This window comes from Trachinotus anak, unplaced genomic scaffold (assembly GCF_046630095.1).
Source record: "Trachinotus anak isolate AG129_WGS33_773 ecotype Australia unplaced genomic scaffold, CSIRO_AGI_Tana_v1 ptg000001l, whole genome shotgun sequence".
Classification (NCBI taxonomy): Eukaryota; Metazoa; Chordata; class Actinopteri; order Carangiformes; family Carangidae; genus Trachinotus; species Trachinotus anak.
The window spans coordinates 3,637,431-3,651,740 of record NW_027273852.1 but is presented as its reverse complement, the minus strand read 5'-3'; the positions used below and the strand labels follow the sequence as shown (position 1 = coordinate 3,651,740).

General features: G+C 38.5%; 1 protein-coding gene across 3 annotated transcripts; it reads left to right on the top strand.

The window, feature by feature from the left end:
* Window positions 1-599: 599 nt before the first annotated feature.
* Window positions 600-13,442, top strand: spopla (speckle type BTB/POZ protein like a). Of its 3 annotated transcripts, none has more exons than XM_071496258.1 (12): window positions 600-758; window positions 1,933-2,015; window positions 4,471-4,588; window positions 5,239-5,360; window positions 5,756-5,907; window positions 6,027-6,154; window positions 7,474-7,651; window positions 8,204-8,259; window positions 8,469-8,591; window positions 11,125-11,267; window positions 11,377-11,430; window positions 11,951-13,442. In XM_071496258.1, exons 3-12 carry the CDS (start codon window positions 4,511-4,513, stop codon window positions 12,093-12,095), a joined length of 1,179 nt encoding a protein of 392 aa, XP_071352359.1. In that variant the 5' UTR covers window positions 600-758; window positions 1,933-2,015; window positions 4,471-4,510; the 3' UTR covers window positions 12,096-13,442. The 3 variants fall into 3 exon arrangements, with proteins under 3 accessions (XP_071352359.1, XP_071352447.1, XP_071352533.1); XM_071496346.1 differs by lacking the exon at window positions 600-758 and adding an exon at window positions 990-1,029; XM_071496432.1 differs by lacking the exon at window positions 600-758 and adding an exon at window positions 1,662-1,680.
* The last annotated feature ends 868 nt before the right edge of the window (window positions 13,443-14,310 follow it).

Sequence of the window (14,310 nt, the reverse complement as noted above, 5' to 3'; positions counted from 1 at the left end):
CATTTATCTATTAATTATAGAGCGGGAGAGAGTGCAAAAGAAGGACACCCACTTACACTAGTCCTGATCAAGTGATGGAAAAATATAACAGTCTCTCATTTCCATGTTTTTTTTTTTTTTTTTTAGAGAAGAGGTAAGCAGTTACCTGTACTTAGAGATCAAAATAAAAGCACTTAATCTGTGGATTGTTCCCTTCTAAATGTATTGATCTTAAGGTTAATATGGAACTAGGTCAAACTACTGGATATATTTTTTGGTGTCTTGAAACAGCAGTGCACTAGTATCATATAATCTTTTTTTTTTTTTTTTTTTTTAATACAAAGTTTGGCTGAATAGAAACAAAAACATAGCCTAATAGTATCCTCACAAGGTGCTTCAATAGAGCTCTTGATTTAATGCACCCTATTACTTTCCTATTATCATCTTCATCATCATCATTATTATTATTATTATTATTATTATTATTATTATAGTGGTAGTAGCTGTAATACTAGAAGTGCTTGTCTGGATTAGTTGAAAAAAATTAGATGGACCAGGATGTTGTCCAAATTTCGCGCATGCGCAATATGTATATTTTCTAGCCTGTAAAGATACCAGCCAGCTAGACAGATGTAAGCTAGCACAGATATAAATTAGACAAAGAAGCCTTGTGAAGAGACTGAGTGAAAAAGAGTATAAAGTCACCGAGGGTGAAAGAAGCGAGTGTGACACAAAGCTATATGCGTTATCCGATATATATGGAAGTATGAAATTGAAAGGTACGCCGTCACCGTGTCTTTTTAAACTTTTTGTGAGCATCAGTGCAGAGATTAGCTTTGGCTAGCTGCTATTTAGCCACCGTTGTTTTCCCACCGGCAGACTGTACCAAAACGTGAGGTTTTACGTTAGCTTGGTTTGTTAGCATCTTGCCACAGGAATCAGTGAAGGCCCTTTGTTTTACACTGGGTAATGCGGGGTCTACACGGGACATTAACAATTTAAGTTGAGCTATCGTTAGCTAGTTTGTGTTGCAACAGGGGAGTAACTAACGTAAGTCTGGCCAGATAAATGAGGACGGGTTTATTGTTAACAAGCTAGCTCATCAGCGTTAGCTGTATTTGCGGTCCAAGGCTAAAGTGAAGTTAACATTAATCTTGCTAATGAGAACATTCATGTTAGCTTGGGTTAGCTAAATACGTATTGCACTCATAATTCACGGATTCGCGAAATCGAATTATTCTCCTTTTGTATTGTTAACATTATTCTTGGTTAAACTATCTTAAATGTTTAAAGAAGACATATCGTGATATAAAGCGATGTTGATGATGGTTTGGGAAATAGTGTTGACACTTTAGCCGATGTTACGCTAACATTGAGCTGTTGCTTTCTACTGATTTCGATTGTTTGTATTAAACGTAGTCACATCTGGTTGCATCTAGAATAGCGTATAACACTAGGCTGGAGTAAGATGTAAAGCTCAATAAAGATATGATCATTTAACTTTCAACTAATACAAACTAGCTAGATGCCTCTCCGGATAGCATCACTTCTGCTGTAGTAAATGCGAGGTGGCGCGACCCAGCTAACGTGTTAGCCAAACAAAGTTGCCGGTGAGTCTTGAGTTAGCTAATTTAACTGACTGGTTTATGGGCCGACCAATCAGTTACAGGCAACGCTTCAGTTAATACTGAACATGGCAAGGTATGTAAAGCCTACACTACCTGTGTGGGCTGACAATCTGGTTTCTGATCATCTTAATTTTTTTAATAACGTGGCTTGAATTCTTGAATGGTTTGAAAGCTTCTAATGGTGCCACTTGGATGATTTATATCCCCAGGTAGATGTGGCAGCTCTGGTTTATTGTGAGAACTGTGAGTTTATAGCCAGATGCTTCAGTAACGTAGCATCACTTTATTTCCATTTTCAAGGTCTAATCTCTTTCTTTATTTCTAGAGTGGAACATGGAGATGGGGCCATGAAGGATCCTGTGATAACTTAGAAAATCTCCATCATTACACATTTCAACTAGTCAAGAGGTGATGATATTTTTTAATTTCATTACTCATGTTGCATGATTCACATTTCATATTTAATCATTATAGCTAAAGGTGGCAGCAGTGTGCTGTGCTCAACTTGAGGGCTGTTTTCCCAAAATTATCCTGTTTCATAAATAACACATCAGGTTAGCACAGACTCTAGATATCCTTTTTGTATCCTTTTGTAGTCCCTGCTGGCATGGTTATAAGTGCACATTGTCTCACAATCAAAATACTTTTAGCCTCAAATGGAATATTGAAAATACAAAAGATGAATGAAATAGAATTTCATTGTAAACAAATTTAAAAGCTGGAAATGTGTGGCACCAAGGATACACACACATAAACAACCAGTCATGCTAGATAAGTATGCATGTATTTGTGTGTGTGCGTGCGTGTGTGTGTGCGTGTGTGTGTGCGTGCGTGTGTGTGTGTGTGTGTATACAGTTCAGTTTTACTCAAAGAAGCAGGAATTCTGTGATGTATATTGTAAATCACATTGTGGGACACTCAGGCAGAGGGAAATTGAACTAGAAGAACAGTAGTTCAGCACTGTCATCCTTTCTTTTGGCTTTGATCTCTTTGTGTCATCTTGCCACGGAGGCATCTCTGTTGTATGTAATTCTTGCATCAAGCAGTGTGTTTGTGTACAATATGTTAAAAGTTTATGCAAAGCATATTTTTAGAGATACAGTTGTGTTATATTTGTAGGTTTTTGCCTCTGTCCTCATTTGCCAGTTTTTGAAAATGTATTCAACCGTCTAGACCAAGTTATACCGGTTTTTAAGAGTTTTTAACAGGAAATACCTTCACTCTGAGATGGCTTGATCAGCGGGATGATAGGGGTTTAGAGGCTTTTACATCAAGTTTGTAAGAAAGGTGAAATGAAATGTGCAGACTCTCCCAATAGTGTCAGTTGAGAAGGGAATGTAAAACACTTTCAAATGCTTTACTGAACATGTACATTTCATGTTTGGGCATGAAAATGTATGACTAAAACAACATGCAACATTTTCTGTATCACCAGTATCTGCACAGGCTTGCTGACCAGGTGTTACTGAAAAAATGCTATTTAGTAACTAACCAATTCACCTCACCAGTGAGTCAAGAGCATTACATGAGGAGTTGTTTTTCCATTGCATGTTTTAAGTTGAATTATCTAGATTCCATTCATGTGTGTCTGTTGTCCTTTGTTTATTTATAAAATGAATCGGAAACTAATTCTCAATTCTCATAGAGACTATACTCAAGTTATGGGAAAATCTATGCACATGATTACAGAAGTGGCAACTAAAGACAAAGTGTAACAGAACGTCTCCCCGGTGTCACAGTTAATTTGCGATTAGCAGACTGCCCCATCTGGCATAATGTGCCATTTAAAAACTTACAGTTTAAGCTGCACCAAGCATACATACATTTAGCTGCACCACTGTAATTGACAACAGTCCAAATTTGTACAATGTTGTTTTTCTTTCTAGCATGCCACCAACAGAGGATTGTGTCACTTATTTTAAAGTCCCTTTTGTGTATTGTATATGTATGATGTGCATGCAATATTATGTGAACAGTTCTTCCTTGTGGATTTCTCCCTCATGAAAATGGATTATTACTAGTTGGTCAGAATTATGGTAAAATGCTTTCTGATACAATAAATGAAGGGGATGAATTTATGCTTTTCTGTTGTTTGCCATTTGTTGAGTGTTCCAGGAATTTTTTTAATAATTCTGGAAACTGTTAATGTAGTATATTTCCTCAGTGGTAAATGAGACATCAGTTTTTACTTCATCTTTACAAAGAGTGTCTGTCTCACTGTAGTGTGGTTCCTCTTTGGTTGCCTTTCAGAGGTTTCAAAGGCTATTGATTGATTTGAAATTGATTTGCAAGTTATGTCTACAACTCCCTCAGTATGAGGTGTTCAGAAAGTGATGAAATTAATGATTTTTCCCCCCACCTTCAAGGACATGAACATTGGTTGCGTTTCTCCACTGTTTGTGTCTTGTTGCCGTTTTTGTTTTTGGACAACCCCTACTGCCCAAACATGCTTTGTATGCATTATGTCAACACTGTGATTTGATAGCTGTGAGGATGTGTATTTATGTGGCCACAGACAGGAACTGCACATTTACAGAAGCTGTCAGTAATGCATTCTACATTTCAGTAGGTACTGATTTTACCACAGACCACACAACACACTAATCACTACACTTGTGCACTGAATTCACATTGTTTCACTTTGCAGTGAGACTGCAGACTTTTTTTTCCCCATCACAATCACAATGCAAGCTGATTAGAATTCCTAGGAAGGGTTTTGCCTTCTTGAGAATTTATTTTCCGGGCTTATTCTGTCCAGCCATATTGAACCATTGGTTTGAAAAAGTGAATTCATTTCATAATTGAAAGTTATGCTTTTAATTTGTGCAAAACTGATGACACTTACTTTTCTTGGAACAATTAGTGCTTTAAGGACGTGAGTGAGTGGTACTTCTAAGCCGGTGATGTCACGGGTTCCCACCCCTCCTCCTCCTGGGGAGATGTCAAGTGGACCTGTGGCAGAGAGCTGGTGTTACACACAGGTATGGGCATAATGGAACTAATTGTATCATGATATGTACACAAAGATGGCCGATTATGTTTGAGATTCAAATTAGATTGAGGTGCAGCTTTTTAAATAGTTTCAAACCATGTCACAGTGTTGAGCACTGTTTTTCCCTCCCAACTTACTCGGACTCATTTTTATTTTTCCTTCTCTTGTTAATATGCCTTTTCCCAGCTGACAGTTTGACATGTCCATAGCAATAGACCAGGTGTCACTAATAATATTAACAATAGCTCTGTTCTATTGAAGTCCCCTTGTAAATCATGAAAGTGTGACAGTGAGTCAGCATGAACTGAAGCAGCTAAAGGGAATTCAGCCATAATTAGTTTCATTATTTACACCTGTGCTCTTCTGACTGTGACATAAGAAAATAATTGGTATAATTCAAATTACTGTAGTTTCAGACCCAAAAGAAGACATGCTTTACTATAGTGTCAGAGCAGTAAGAAAGTCAAACATTTTAGTTATTTTGGGAGGTAAACTGTCCAAGCTGTCATAATTAATTTTTCAGTCCGAACTATGTTAACGGTGTGTTGACAAAGTGAAATGTTATTACTGTATTTGAAAAGTGGAATGGAAAGAAACAAAGGTCTGATGGTTCTGTGTGTTTCTTTTTCTGGTTCCAAGGTCAAAGTTGTGAAGTTTTCTTACATGTGGACCATAAACAACTTTAGTTTTTGCAGAGAAGAAATGGGCGAGGTGTTGAAAAGCTCAACCTTCTCCTCTGGTCCAAATGACAAAATGAAATGGTTCGTACTCAAATTAAAGTTCTCACTGAAGTTTATTTATTTGCAGGTATTCTGTGGCTGTGAAAGTCCTTGATTATGTGTGAATAAATGTAGGCCTTCGAAGTTTTGGAATTTCATATCCATACTTGAATGTATTTTTGAATTAATCTATATTGAGCAATTTTGTTACATCCAGTTTCACGTCTTGAATTTCCTCTAACAAATATGAAAGACTTCTGAAAAGTGTGAATATTGTATTTCAGTGTGGAAACACAAAAGTAAAAATAATTAGTTTTTCAAAACAAGAGAGACATTCCTGAAGCCTCGTTACAGTGTTGTTTTGGCAAAAGTGATAAAAGCGATTATGACTGTCTTCTCTAGTTTTTAAGATTACTAATGCGCAGTTTACTTTCCAGGTGTCTGCGAGTCAATCCGAAGGGACTTGATGATGAAAGCAAAGACTATCTGTCATTGTATTTACTACTTGTTAGTTGTCCAAAAAGTGAAGTCAGGGCAAAGTTCAAGTTTTCTTTGCTGAATGCTAAAAGAGAGGAGACAAAAGCGATGGGTGAGTGCAAGCAACCAGGAACGTCACCACATTTATATTTGGTGTTGCTTTTATGGCACCACCTCTGTTTATTATCAAAGGCAATAACAAGACTTTGCATTTTTTCCTTCTTGTTACAGAAAGCCAAAGAGCATATAGATTTGTCCAAGGTAAAGACTGGGGCTTCAAAAAGTTTATAAGGAGAGATTTCCTCCTCGATGAAGCCAATGGACTCTTACCAGATGACAAGCTCACCTTGTTCTGTGAGGTAATTGTTATACTGTTGCTTTCCTGTTTGCATAGAGCCACACTTTCCTCACTCCTACCCGTGGTGAAGGTGGAATGTGGAACTTTACAAAAATGCCCTATTGACATGTGAATGGGAGAGGAGTATTTTTAGTCTTTGTTTTCCCATTGAATCAGTCACTCATTTTGGAAGGTCATTGATTGGGCTGGAACACATTGCTCTTCTCATCTGTTCACAGAAAACGACAATCTCTCAATTCTGTCTCCTTTTTGGAGATACTTACCATCCTGTAAATATGCCCTGTTCTATGTTGTTCAATGACATAGAAAGGATTTGGAGTTTGGAGGTACATTATTAGTGAATTGACTGCAGTGTCAAGGATATGGCTTTGCTTAAAAGTAATTGTGTATAAATTATGGGAAGAAATGTGATTTACATCTCTATAAGGGCACAAAGAAGCTGTGTTGTCGGACATAGCTTGTGGCATCATTAGGTTATTGAAAAGACACTTCTCTTTGCTGACTGGCTGAATAAATATGATGATGCATCATAATGTCAAATAATTCTGTGCAGCTTCTGTTAGCTTCATTTTCCTGTGTACTAGTATCATGTTACTGACCTGCTGTTGTGTTGTATGTGGCATACAAATCATTGAATTGTTATATTGACTCTTTGCCATCAAAAGCAGATCATTGTTGTATTGAAGCATTTATACCAATATTGTTACCTTTTGTGAATTAAAACTAAAGTCTCTTAATTCTTGTCATTGTGCATTTACACCTGAGTGTAAACTGTAGTGCCATTTAACTCCAAACATATTGATGGCATTTGCTTCAAATTACATTAAAATCTTAGGAAGTGAAATGCTTCCTCCTTTTCCCATTATTTACAATGACACTTGTTCTGGAAATAATTGAATTCAGTCTGTCAAGAAGAATAAATGTCTCCTAAATTGCTCTCTTTAGGGACAAGTTAAATTAAGTTTCAATGAATTTTGATGTAAATGCAATTGGCTGAATACTGCCAGGACTAGACGGTGTGCCAAAGAGCAGTTCCAGAAAGATCCAGCAATTTCAGTGAAACTGCCGCTTTGAAAAATAAATTACATTCAAATTAAAGACAAATGCTTTTTCTCCTCAATAAGGTGTTTCAGCAAAGTGAATTAATTTTGGTTTCAAGTGGATGTGTTTTCACAAACGAGTTGCTTTCACTGTTGAGTCCTTGAAATTAAACACTCTCCAATGCCCTTAGACATATTTGCTGCTAAATTTGTTAATATGTTTAGCCTTGATGAGTCTGTTTCAGTGTGTGGTTCTCCCTGTGATGTTTCTCATGTACAGGTAAGCGTTGTGCAGGACTCTGTTAACATTTCGGGCCAGTCCAACATGAACATGCTGAAGGTACCTGAGTGCCAGCTGTCAGATGACCTGGGGAACCTATGGGAGTGTTCACGCTTCACAGACTGCAGCCTCTATGTGGGAGGGCAGGAGTTCAAAGCCCACAAATCCATCCTTGCAGGTAAGACTGTCCTTGGCCTCCACCACTAGCAGCAACTAGGAGAGAATCCCCCAAACTGGCTCCAGCAAGACATGTCTATGCGTTTTCTTAATACCCCTCTCGTGGAGCACCATAAGCACCTTGAAAGGCTACAGAGGGTCTGTGTTCCTGCTTGATTTGTAGCGGCCTAGTTCTGCAGTGGGCACTAATCCACCTCACTACCCCTGCTTGGCCCTGCTCGACCCAGATGATTGTAGGATCCAAGAGATTGAGAGGCTGGCTCTCCTCTCAGGCTTGTTTCCATTAGACACGGTGGCAGCTGCTGTAGTCAGGGGGAAATGCTGACAAAGTGGCAGCTTTACAGATTTTGCAACATTTTAGAGCTGTGATAGTTCAGTTGTAATAGTTTATGTTTTGTGCACTTCTTTTGTGTGAGACAACTCTGTCATTATATGCTGTTTTCTCAAGGCTTCTTTCTTCGTCACATGATTTGTTTTGGTTTGCTAACATGCTTGACATGAAGTCAACTGGCCTTTATATTTATTAGTGTCCAATTTATTTGTTTTATTGCAGCGAGGTCACCAGTCTTTAACGCTATGTTTGAACATGAAATGGAAGAAAGTAAAAAGGTAAGAATAACTGGTTCTAATAGCTTTTTGTTTGTTTGTACTTTCTTTCATTTATGACCATAATGGTACAATGCCACACAAATGTTTTGCCATGTATTTAATGAACACCATCCTAACAGTGGTAATGAAACTCATCACCCTCTGACATGGATGTTTTTCAGTTGCCAAGTTCTTGTGAGTGCTCAAGTAACCTTTGGTCATTTTTGCAGAACCGCGTTGACATCAGTGACGTTGACCCAGATGTCTTTAAGGAAATGATGGGCTTCATCTATACAGGAAAGGCCCCAAACCTGGAGAAGATGGCAGACAATTTGCTGGCAGCTGCAGATAAAGTAAGTACCCAAGAAACTGAAACTTTTGTTCAGATGCTTGGAAACATCTATCCCCCACTTCTTTTTAAAAGCAGGAAAAAACCATTTCCTTTATTTGTGGCGTAGTTTGGCCAATCATTGTGAATTAAAAGCATTGCAAAAATGTTGCCTGCTAAATCCATTGTTTAGTTCTGGTTTTCATACTCTGACATCTGATAATGGGGGTCTCTGTCCAATCATTTCTGAAACTTTTCGAAACCAGCAATCCAACTTCTCTCTAGCTCTCTTTTTTGTTACACAACTATTTGTGGTACTTTGCATGTGAAGAATCAAGTGTAACACTATCAATGTCTTCTAGCAGACACTGTTTGAAAATGTGCGCTGTTATACCTGCTGTATATTTAAACAATAACATGTTTCCCCTTGGTGACAGCTGACAGCTGACTTTTCACTCTACCTCTGAGTGTGACCGTTCGGATCATGTATAAACACTTGATTTCCGCCGTGGCCGGACATCATGTCACTGTGTTTATTTGGTAACCAAATATTGAGACCAATGTTTCTTTGTCTTGGCTGATAATATCAGAACACAACACTCTTACACATCAGCTCTTATCAAAATAATATGAAAGTTTGAGTACTTATTGAAAATGTATTCTTTCAGTTATGTATCGGCTTTTTTTATTTTATGGCTTCAGTTTCAGACTTGTATATCATCAGTAGGTATTATTATGCAGTTAGTATTAACATCAGGCCACTTAATCACTGAAACAGTCATGTTTAGATGTGATATAGTCAGGGACATGTACCTTGCTGTCTCTCTGTTTGCCTTCATCTAATGTGAAATCTTTTCAGGCCTGAAGTTAGAGAAATGTTGTTTACTTATTCCTTAATTTTCACCCATTTATATAACAAGAAAAAACATGTAACGTATAATTCAGTATAGCTCTTCAACAAATACTGATGTATGTTTTGATGCTTACAATCAACTTCTGTGGGGACTGTTAGATGTAGTCAACAGAGCTTATTGAAGATAGTTAGTGATGTTGTGTCTCTAATACGCAGGCGTGTGGCAGTAATGAAAATTTCTTGTCCATTATCTTATGAAAACATACTTGTCTTAAAACAAAAAAACTTCACTGAAGTTATTGTGCTGTTGTAAAATAACTTTGACATAAGACAGTTCAATACAACACAGTCAGATTGCATTGATGATCAGTACACTTTTACAGCTGATAAAGCAATGTCTCCCCTCTTTTAGGGCAAGTGTACTATGAATATCGTATTGATCATGGAGCAAGAACCTTAATTCCCCCTCCACTATCACCCTGATGCTAAATTGATAAATTTGCACCATGTGGTGAAATCTTGTAATTAATTTTTTTGGCTGGACCGAAACGGCAGGGCCAGCCCTATAAACACAAATTTCACTGACTTAGTGAGTGAGTGAGTGAGTGAGTGATGGTATTTCCACCACTGCTCAGCAGAGTGCCGAGCCGCAGTCTACCAAGCCACTCTGGTTACCCAGGTGCTCAGGAGCTACAGGGAAGTAAGGGAGCGTCTCCAATACACTGAGCCTCGCTTCCATTACAGCAAATACACTAGTTTAATTACATGTGTATATATATTATTAAAATAGGCAGAAGAATAACTAAAAACACCTATCAGAGAGAGAGAGAGAATATAGAAGTCATCGGTAACAAGGCTTCAAACTAACCGCTATGACCAACTCTGCATATCGAACAGGAGTTAGACATAAAGACCTGCCTCTAATAAAAGTCTGTTACGTTCTGGAGTTGGAAGTAAATAAAGACTAAACTATTGTGGATCCCAGATGGAGGCTGTGAGCTGTGTGAGAGACAAAATAAGCATAGTCTTTCTCAGAACTGGCACTCTGGTAGCTGACCTGGTAGAACGTGCTGTTTGGGCTAAGTCTTTGCCCCAGCAGCCCGGGTCCTAGTCTCCAGCCTGCGGCCCTTTGCTGCATCTCTCTCTCTCTCTCTCTCTCTCTCTCTCTCTCTCTCTCTCTCTCTCTCTCTCTCTCTCTCTCTCTCTCTCTCTCTCTCTCTCTCTCTCTCTCTCTCTCTCTCTCTCTCCCTCCCTCTCTCTCCCCCCCTCCCTCCCTCTCTCTCTCTCCCTCCCCCCAATTTTTCCATCTCTCTCTCTCACAATGACTTTAATAAAGTCAAAAGCTTCGAAAAAATAACTGAAAACTGCTCCATCTTACCTAACTTTCATTTTATAAGTGAGTAAATACAACTGAAATCACAGCTCAGTCTTTGTCTTTCGTTCATGTGTTTGGTGATTTTTGTCCAGCCACATACTAGGTTTTGACCTAGTCTTGTTTAATATTGCAGCATGTGTTACATGAGCTTGATGGTTGGTCATTTTGGATCCTGGTCATTTTTTCCTCATTCCTAGAGAAGGCAGCTTTTAATAAGAACAGTTGAGACAAAACCTCAAACCATGAGCATCCTCATTGAATCATTGATGTAACTGCTGCTGTATATGTGTGTCTGTGCGCGTATGTGTGTGTGTCCCACCGCCACCCCAGTACGCTTTGGAACGTTTAAAGGTCATGTGTGAAGAGGCCTTGTGCAACAGCCTTTCAGTGGAGAATGTGGCCGACACCCTCATCCTAGCAGACTTGCACAGTGCCGAGCAGCTCAAAGCACAAGCCATAGATTTTATCAACAGGCAAGTATTGCAAAAAAAAAAAAAAAAAAAAAAAACTCGAGTGATAAATTCCTGCTGCCATTTCTGTTTACCAGCCCTGAATGCTTACCTTTTTATCTCCTTGCCATAGGTGCAGTGTCCTGAGACAGCTGGGCTGTAAAGATGGAAAGAACTGGAATAGCAAGTATGTAATTAGCTGATATATGTGACACAAGATTAATAACACGCTCTTATCTCTTCCCCCAACCAGATGCATTAGAATTCATTGTTTTAGCCCAGGCAGACAGAGTGCTATTTGCCTTTTCAGTTTGAAGCTCCATATCTTTGTATCCATGTTATTAATAGACTCATACCTGCATAAACCCTTGAAATGGAAGATTTGTAGACTTTTAAAAAGAAGGGAGGTGGTCGCTATGGGAAGTTTTTCTTTCAGATCATGTAGTGTGTTATTAAAGGACACTTTGAAATGTTGAACTTAAGTCTGTCTCTGCTGTATTCAACATGTGACGACGTTGTAATCCCGCATTCATTTCAACCCATGCACATACATAAAGCACTAATGGCCCTTTTCAAGTTTCACTGTGAAATTCACAAATCAAGTCCTCTTTATTTGCTCTGCCATTACGATGTCATTTATGTTTATTGATTTTTAATGTGCACATTCTTATGTCTGAATGTTAACTTCATTCTGCCTGTGCTTACAGTCATGCTACAGATATAATGGAGACTGCAGGCTGGAAGTCAATGATCCAGTCCCATCCTCACTTGGTAGCCGAGGCCTTTCGAGCCCTGGCTTCAGCACAGTGCCCACCCTTTGGTCTTCCCAGGAAGCGTCTAAAACAGTCGTGACTGCCTGACTGTGCCCCAGGACTTTACTGGAGGTGTGAAGCATGGGTTTACAAAGGAAGGACTAGCAAGGGTACCACTCTTATTTCCACCAAAACTGAACACACTTGAAAAAAGAAGAGTGGAGCTTTCTGGCCAGGAATGTGGGGAGGCTGGCACGTGGACGACTGACATCAATGCATTGGGAAAAAATCGGTTCAGTCGGTGTTGCTTGCTTGCTTTGCTTCCCCAGCTGAATTCTGTTCAACCCGGGTAGCAAGTCAAGCTGTCTGCTACTGTTTTTTTCCCGTAATTTTAAAAATGGCCTTAATATATCTGCCATTGCTCTGGAGCTGCTCTAGAGTACTTTGTCTATTTTACTCTGTGCCTGCCTTGTCACAAAGACCAGGCCTCCTCCAGGTTGCACTAGTTCCCATGAATAGTCATTTTGATATGGAGTTCTATAGGAACGTAACAAAGGTTTAACTAAATGGGAAATATTATATATATTTGTAATGTTTAGCCCGTTTTGTGACTAGACATTAAAAAGCATGAACACTTTCAGTGCAAGGTCAGTTCTTTACACTTTTTAAAAGATGTGTATGCCCCATATTGATGGCACCATTTCTATGTAAATGACAGTTGAACCATCTTCAGAAGACTAGTGTACAAGAAAGTCTGTTCTATTGCATATTTGTGGGGAAAAATAATCTGCCATTATCAAGACCCAGTGTCAAACCTAATGATTCATGTAAGACAGAGAAGTGTCTGTACCTTGGCCCTAATATATGAAAACATTGGAAGTATATGGAAGTATTTACTCAGTCTCCCATTTGAACGACATATTCCAGATCATACGTCTGTGAACTGTTATAGATTAAATTTTAAGAATTTTTTTCCTTAGTATCGCCAACTTGCAAATATATATTCTCAATATATTGTGGTTAACTAAAAGTGGAGAGACTAATGCATGGTCATGTTATTGTCAAAGAAAGTGTCCAAGTACCAATTTTGTTTTTAACAATTTATTTTCTGCAATTATCTGACATATTTGTGCAGAATTAAATGAATTGAGTATGTGCAAAAACTTCCTCTAACATGCTTGGATATTTGTAGGATGCTGAGCATCACTTCTACTGGCAATGTTATTGTGTGTTCGAATGGGGGGGTTGTCATGTTTATTCAGTCCGTCTCGTATGTAGTGTGGTGTGACAGACACTTCAGAGGATTTTGTAAATTAAAAGAGTAGCATCATTTTTACATGATATTACTCATCATTCAGCGTCATGTTGAGATGTTGGAAGCAAAAAAGATGAAGTTGTTGTCTGCAAGAATGCCTGCATTAACCCATTAAAACATTTTCCAGCAGTATGAAGTGCCCCAGGTTTGTTTATTTATTTTTAACAGGAGATTGTTTAACTGCGATAAGAAATTCCATTATGAGAAAGAATTATTATTATCCACACTGTCTTTTTAATGACTATATTAATTGACGTGGTTGTCGGGCAGAGGCGATTTGTTTTCTTCTTCTACTGGTTTTCTTTTAATATATATATATAAATATATATATATATATATTCAAAAAAAATGCCTCAGTGATAATGAAAAGAAAATATGCTTCAACTGCATTAGCATGGAAACAAGTTTAATGTTGGACCTTTTACGACACATGAAAGACATTTTTTTCCCCTCATGTTTTATGCGTGAAGGTTCGGCAAAGCCTCTAATTAAAGTGAATGCGAGGCAGCTCTTTCCTGCTGGAACAGAGACGTCTTCATCAGCAGCTTGCTGATCCTCCTCCACCCCTCTCAGCACAGATCCTAGGAAAATACCTGATACCATCTCTGCTTTAGGACGCCTCTCCAGCCTTCTATCTTCCTCCTCCTTCACTGTCTGCAACCGACCGTAACACTTGAAAGTGAAGATGCCTGCAGTGGCGCTCTCAAAATTGAAAATTTGTTCTGTAATTTGGATCGTTAAATAAGCAGTGAACAATGACACTGGGTCAGAAGTTTAGATGCTTGAATATGAGCTTGTTAATATGAAAATGTCTCCGTTTTATGAGGCTATAAAGGGAGGCTGCAGCAGAGGACAGTGCTCTGGCTTGCATAAAGAAGTAACAGGTTGAGACAAATCAAACAATTCCTCTATGGTGCTCCCTGCATCCCTGGAGGTATTCTGTGATAAACTCTGTTTTTAACGACTACTTTTCCTCAGCCTTATTCTATTAAGTACTAAC